Below are 7,962 nucleotides of genomic sequence, written 5' to 3' on the forward strand. Positions count from 1 at the left end.
CCATATATGGATGTTACATTGTACTTTATGGGTTGGTTATGTAGGCTTCTTCTAACCCATCGCTTTCTACTACATATAATAATACCATTAAATTATATCTTTACATTAAAAACCATGTAATACCCCTTGATCTTCAAGAATAATATGGAAGTATAGATTAGCCAAAATGTTTTACGCGAGCATAACCCCAAAACTAAGGACTTATTAGACAGCCCTACTCTGTTGCTCATTGAGTCGAGTTGAAAAATAAATGCTGCACTCATGGAATGGCATGCTTTAAGCACTACAGAAAAMTGTTATTTACATCTGCAAAATGAATGCCATATGCTGCATTTGCTATAGGCCTATTGTTCACCTTTTTGTTGGTGACACTTTGATGTCTTGATAATATGCAGCTGTTTAAAGGGCAAATCCATTGATGAAACAATAACAAAACGGCCGCCCCGCCTCTSTTTTGGTAAAAAGCTGAGGGATTATTGCTTATCACTTATTAACCATAATTTATTCAATTTACTTTATAATATAAATATTTGTTTTATTTGATTACTTTATTATTTTATTCCAAGTCATCATCTCATATCTAGAGAGCTGCTGCCTATGCTGTCTGACAAAATCACTATTTTAGTAGTTCTTCAAAGTAAATAAGGCATAGTTTAGGACTGCAAAGTATCAACTATCAATAACTTAGATCATGTATTTTCAGGCTCGCAAAGCAATTTTTTTTTCTCTCCCTCTAGATATTGTGTTCTCTTTTCTATCCCTCTAGATATTGTGTTCTCTTTTCTCTCCCTCTAGATATTGTGTTCTCTTTTCTCTCCGTCTTTGTGTCTGTTCCGGACAAGTAAGCGGGCACGCAATGGATTATGGTCATTTTATTTAATTGCCTTGTTTTCTGCTCTAAACTATGTAGAATAGTGGCCTGTTGGAAACTACAACTTCCTACTACATCTTACACTGTTAAGGCTTGATCGGATTTATCTCTACAGAAACTGCACATCGAGCTCACAGAAAAAAAACTGAACGAAATGGAATTCAAATAATTGAACAGATGTAGGTGAACGAGTTGTAAAGAATAAATAATACCTGGAATGTTGGTTAATCGCTCAGCACTAATGGCCACATTCACCAGTCAGCAGTCCCTCAACCTGTAAGGCTTTTCATTGACTTGTCCTCTGGTCCCTCATTTCCAGCTTCTTTTAGGTTTCTGTTGTTGTTATTTGTTTCCTCTCCATTACTCAGAGATAATGGAAGAGGCACTTTGGCCAGTTTGTCCCACAGATTCCTACCAAGCACTTTGCCTTTAGCCTTTATTTATGATTTAGTGCCACATTTTAAATGGTTCAAATTGGAAACTGGAGAGAAATGACTTCTCTTCTCCCCCTCACACACACACACATACCGCCACCGCCACCATATATTTTCCCTGTGAGCATCAGCTCTTATCAAACAGAGGATAAAAAACCTCCCGCTTGTGCATTTTACCTCTGATTAAATTAAGCCTGGCTTGGTAGGCTCACCTCAGTATCTGTCATGCCTCACTAAAATGGAAATCCGCTTCTCGGAAAAGAAGGGAGATTAATGAATGCCCTTTGTAATAAACGAAATGGGAATCACAAATATGCGCAGTCATGAAATTTAATTGTGCTGCTTTCTGGTGACTGGTTTGGCTGGGCGGTGTGGTGTAGAGAGCGATGGAGAGGAAGACGAGGAGAGGGAGAGGAGTAGGGAAGAGAGAAGGGGGGGAAGAAAAAGAGAGGGAGAACAGGACCGGAGAAGAACGAGGTAGAGGAGAGGAGGCTGTGTGTGTGTGGGTGAGATGTGTTTAAATGTAATGCACTGTCTGAACGAGCTAATGAAACCACTGTTTATGACCCAACCAATTATATTGTGTCCTCTCCTGAATGGCCACAGAGGCTTTAAATCACACCGGTGCGCACATTCATACACACACACACACACTCACACACATACACATACAATCATGCTCATAAACTCCCACATTCATACACACACACACACACTCACACACATACACATACAATCATGCTCATAAACTCCCACGCTCATACACACACACACACACACACACACACACACACACACACAGACGTTCATACACACATTTCATGCTTATACACTGACACACACATACACTCTTCTTTTCTCACTCTTTCTTCCTCACCCACTCACACACACACAGACACACCACTCTTCATTTACTTAATCAATTCCTTTTGTGCCATTAGAATTTCATTTGTCCCTTTCAAAAGGACACAAATATCGTCTTTGTGAAAGAGTGTTTGATGACTGTATGAATACACACAGGGCTTCACACCAGTGTCTGTCTTTGTACACTCTCTTTTGGACATTAGTGTTGGTCATATGAGGTGTTTTAATCGTTAGTTATTTGTATGCTTTAATGTTGTTCACACCGTGGGTTTTTTCATGTGGTTCTAGGAGCATCAATACTTTGCAGGGATGCTGTAAACCCCTCAGAACCACCCAGCAGCACTTATCAAAGAAACCCAGTTCCATAACACTACTTCCTCCACCACACACACACAGTGCACCACAGACAACCACACTGATAAATACAATCAAAGCAAAAAGGAAAGTAAGTCCTACTAATTAGCTGCTAATTCTTGTGAGGACTGCGCCAGCTTGATAAAGGGACGATGCTGAAGCTCATTAAAGAAGGAGATGTGGTGTTGGACATTTACATTTTATTTTACAGCATTGTTTTTTATCCCGCTTTATGAAGTTTTCTGCATGTGGTGTGTAGGCGGGGGGAGGGAGGGATGGAGGAGGGGGTTGTTTCACTTGTCTTTTGGAGCGATTGTGTTCTCCCTTTCAGGCAGTGGGGGTCTCAGCCTCGAGCACATTAGCAGCTCCATGGGCCTTTGTTGCCACCTAGGGTTCACTTCTCTCCTCCCCCTCATCCTTGCTCTCCTCCTCCTGTGTGGGGGGAGTAGTCTCCATCTCTCTCCACCGCTCTCCTTCCTTCCAGACTCACATGTTGAGAGCAGCAGCAGCAGTGTGTGAGAAAGCAGGAGAGCGGGAGACGACAGGCTCTGCATGCCCTTTAAGAACACCCAACTCAATTAGAATAAAAAATGTGGCATATCATTATCATACATGTATGTGCTGCTGGTGCCAGAGGGCTGGGGACCCATGGAGAGAGACTATGTGTGGGCGGAACAGTCTCTCTCCCTCTACCTTTCTGTCTCTTCCCCTCCATCCCCTTCTCCCCATACCTCTCTCCCAAAGGGGAGTGATGGAGATATGCCAGAGCCTGTCAGTTTCTCTCTCTCTCCCTCTTATCCCCTCTTCCTCCACCACTCTCTCCCTTTCTCCAGGCCCTTTGAGGGAAGACTGCTTTCTGGTGGCTCTCTCCTCTCCTCTCCACTCCACTCCTCACYGAGAAAATATCACTCTGTCTGTCAGGGGGCCCTGATGCAAGGCCGGTCCCACTATCTCATTCTTCTGTTTCTGTGAAGGAACAGGCTCAGGGGTTCTCCAAGCCTGGTGCCAGATCTCTTTGTGCTGTCTTCCCTACTCCTATGGTTGTGGTCATAATGGAAAGGGTACACCACAGCTTGTAGTAGCTGTTAGTTACTTGTCATTGTTCATGTCCTCCGCAGCAGTGTAGTAATGATCATATCAGCACATTTCCATGTTTTTATAAATGTGATTATTTAAACATGTTATGTACAGTATTTCACACTAGTAAAAATACTGAAAATGCTCCCGTCTCTCTCTGAACACGTTTTACTTGTGTAGCGTTATCTCCTTCAGTGTATATTGTGTAGTGCCGTCATACTCCTGGCCTCTCTCTCCTTCAGTGTATATTGTGTAGTGCCGTCATACTCCTGGCCTCTCTCTTTATCTCCTTCAGTGTATATTGTGTAGTGCCGTCATACTCCTGGCCTCTCTCTTTATCTCCTTCAGTGTATATTGTGTAGTGTTGTCATCCTCCTGGCTCTCTTTATCTCCTTCAGTGTATATTGTGTAGTGCCGTACTGGACAAATTAAGTCTTTAAGTGTTTGCTGGAGCTGCTAACAGAAAACATGACCAGGTCAGCGTAGGTACATTAAAATCAGCCAGTCAGTCTATTTCCAGTACTTAAGGAGCTCCTCTTAGCCCTTAGCATGTTAGCATGCATGTTAGCATGCGCTAGCTATTGGCCAGCCTGGTCTCTCCTCGCCTCCTGTCTCCCCATTGCCTGGGGATGTGATAGTGAATGGTGCTACAGGTAATTGGAAAATTGGCAGGCTTGTCCGAGAGATTTGGTGGATGGCACGGCCCGATACGTACGTCGGCTGGAGTTCACGACATGTCGTCCCCGGCAATGATAGATTTATATCGGCCCGCGGGTGGGGCCCGGCCGAAGGAGGGAGGTGYAGAAGTATCCTGAGTTCAGGAAAAAGTAAGGCATTTTTCACCGGTGGGAGGCTGCATATCAAAAGTGCGTCCATAGAGGAGACCCAGACAAGGTTTGTGTGAGTTACAGGGTGATATATGAACCAGAACTAAACTCTGGCCCTGGCTGATTTACGACTCCACTGCTAATGTCTTGCAGTTATCAAGCCTGGGAGATCCACTCTGCTTCGTAGTTATGCTGCGTTCCACCCTATTCCCTATACAGTGCACTACTTTTGACCAGGGCTAATAGGGACTGCAGTCTGATGTTTAAATACTCAATTGGCCCAATTAGCTGCTGTTGAAGTGCACTTGGGAGGTCTGGGAGATTTTCTCCTGTGTTATAATAACTACCATAGGAGTAGGGCTGGCACAATTACTTTATAACCATGTAACCGATGGTCGTAGATAAAGACCTTCATGAAAATAAAATAACCGTCATAACAGTTTTTTTGTGGAATGAACAGCTGACTGAAGACTGGACGGCTGGGCATTTGTGAGGTTGAGACCAACTTTGTTTCTCCTTGCTGAAACAAGCCAGGTGTTTTATGCTTAGGCAACGCCCCCCTCCCTGCAGCAGCAACACATGCAGTCAGGAACTGAGGAGAGAAGAAAATGTGCATATTTAAAGATTGGGGTCACTTAGAAATGTCCTTGTTTTTGAAAGAAAGGCAKATTTTTTGTCCAATAAAATAAAATTGATCAGAAATACAGTGTAGACATTGTTAATGTTGTAAATGACTTTTGATCTAATGATCGATTAGCCTTTTAAAATTATAAACTTGGATTAGCTAACACAACGTGCCATTGGAACACAGGAGTGATGGTTGCTGATAATGGGCCTCTGTACGCCTATGTAGATATTCCATAAAYAAATCTGCCGTTTCCAGCTACAATAGTCATTTACAACATAAAAAATGTCTACACTGTATTTCTGATCAATTAGATGTTATTTTAATGGACTTTTTTTTTTTATATAAGTGACCCCAAACTTTTGAACAGTAGTGTATGTATATATGTTATTCGAAAGGTTATTATGGTGACCGTGGTTAATTGGCTGACCAATAACTGTCATCCAAAATTCTATGACCGTCACAGCCATAATGGGTCGTCTACACTGGTGTTTGCGAGCACTGAGGAATGTACCATTGCCTTTCTGCTATGTCGTTAGATATAGAGTATACTATAAGGATACTGTGAGGGGAAACAGAACCACATCTACACACTGTTAGAAGAATCAGCAGGTCTTCACATCCACACCAAGAATCTACACTAGGCCTACACCTCATGTAGGTCTGTCCAGCTGCACGTACACACACGCTCCTTAAAGCAGTCATTACATTTTCAAACTCGGTGTGTATATTAACCTCTAGAGAAGGAGATAATTGCATCTGTCAGAGTCATTTAGTCACTGTTGCGGCTGTCGCCACCGTCACTTTCACTTTACCTTCCCTTCTGAATCAGCTGGGTGTCAAGTCCTGCCCACCCTGACTACAGCTCTTTGTTCTAAGAGGAAATGGCTGCTGAACAACGCCTTTAACACCAGCACAACACTAACCTACCAACACTAACTACTTATCCTTGTTGGTATTGTGACAGACCTTTCTAAAAATCGAATTTATGGTTGTGAGTTCGGATGTGATTTGTCCAACTGTGGTCTAAAGGCATTTATATTTTTGACCTTTCAGAGACCCATTTTGAGGACCCAGGTGAGGAAAATACTGTGCCTGAATATTCCTATTATATGTTGTTTTATGTTTCAGGAAGAAGAGGAGGAGCATGAGGAGGATGAAGAGGACGATTCATTCAAAGAGGAAACGACAGAGCACGACATCCCAACAGAAATTCCCAACTGAAACAAAAACAACTGTGTGACCTTATCTTGAGCACAGTGATCTTCATGTTATTGGTCAGCGGTCGGTCAGTGTCATCAATTCCACTTCAAAGATCTGTAGGTAACAGGACAGTCTGTAATGTCTCACAGTTTTACTGACATTACTGCTCATCTCTAGCCTGGTCCCAGATCTGTTTGTCCTGGTTTGCAGCTAATGACAACACAAACAAGATGGCATCAACAGATCTGGGATCAGGCTAACACACCTTTTCTTCTCAGTAAGATATGGGACAGAGCACAGAGGTACTAACCACGTTCGTTTTGTAGCCAGAGGAACAGTATATTTTAGAGTAGAGAATGTATTTGGTAAAGAATGTACCGTGGAATCTTTTAGAGGGAATTCAAGTCATAGTATATATTTTCAAAAAGGACAGATCTGAAGCCTCACGCTCGCTATGGTAACTGGAGATGATGTCGCTGACATGCAGGTTTTATCATAGAAATATACAATCTAGAATCTATTTTAGGTTATATATTCTAGATTGTGTTTCTATAGTTTGTATATAAGATCTTCATGAAACAGCTCCTCAATGTATTCTGACTAAGAAGGTTTTCATTCGGGGGAGTCCAGTGTTAGATTTCTGTTTTCAGGGGCATCTGTCCATGGCGGTATTTTGCAGCAGAGATGAAATCAAATATAAAACCCAGAGAAAGTATCTGGATGGACCAGACCAGTCAGACTGTTAGAGGATATGAACCTGCTTATGACCAACCAAACATTTTCCTTCAGATCTATTTTCATACACTAATCATTATACAGTATGGTGTTCACACTATCCTCAGTAGCCTGCTCCCAAATCTGGGATCATGCTATCTCCTCAATGCCCTGTTTACATACACTGTATGTGAAGTATTCAGTGGGGTCGAGTATTTCTTATACAATCTCTCATCACCATTGAATTGAAACTCTATTTTCTGTATGGCATGTGAACACCACGGTCTTGTATCACCAGTTTAAAAAAGMTTTTGTTGGTGCTATCTGGTCTTCTCTCTATCGATTGTCATGACCTCTTTTTTTATGAGTTTTTAGTTTTTATGTTTGTATGCKTTTATGTTCACACTGTCTGACATGTCAGTAACCTCATACATATGGTGTGGCCTGTTGGTGGCACCAATTTGAAGTCAGCTATCCTCTTTGCTTGTGGCTGCACTACAAGTCAAAGGAAACCAACTCTGGCTTATAACCCAGGCTGTCCAGGAACTACAACACAAGTCAACACGTTGACTTACCTGTTTAAGTGCTACCAATGTATCATTGTACGTTTGATTTGACATTAAAGCAACAAGGAAAAGGTCATGTATTTTTGGGGGGGATATGCATTTGCTAAGAGTATGTATTTAGATACTTTGTAAACGTTAAAGTGCCAATAAACTTCAATTCCACAACAATATTATGGTAATAACATTCCTTTTGTCCCTATGACATTCCAGTTTGTTTTAATTTTGAAGATGATTTTAATGTTGTCAACATAAAGAACAGTCCTTACACCAAGCGTTCGGAGAACTGCCGTCATGAAAAGGGAAATGAAATGGCAACCATTAAACTTTGAATGCTTGATCATTGCATTACTTTGTCAAAAGTATTTAGGGAATAGGGTGCCATTTGGGATTCATTATAGATCCGAGCCTACAGTAGTGGAGTGTTGAG

General features: G+C 41.9%; 1 protein-coding gene across 1 annotated transcript in view; it reads left to right on the top strand.

The window, feature by feature from the left end:
* Window positions 1–7,705, top strand: part of LOC111954807 (PHD finger protein 14) — a 139,105-nt gene extending 131,400 nt beyond the window's left edge. The window contains exon 18 of the mRNA XM_023974716.2: window positions 6,184–7,705. Within this exon, the coding sequence (XP_023830484.1) occupies window positions 6,184–6,276 (93 nt within the window). The 3' untranslated portion in view covers window positions 6,277–7,705. The remainder of the gene's footprint in view (window positions 1–6,183) is intronic.
* Window positions 7,706–7,962: the final 257 nt, after the last annotated feature.

Source organism: Salvelinus sp. IW2-2015, linkage group LG30 (assembly GCF_002910315.2).
Source record: "Salvelinus sp. IW2-2015 linkage group LG30, ASM291031v2, whole genome shotgun sequence".
In the NCBI taxonomy this organism is placed as follows: Eukaryota; Metazoa; Chordata; class Actinopteri; order Salmoniformes; family Salmonidae; genus Salvelinus; species Salvelinus sp. IW2-2015.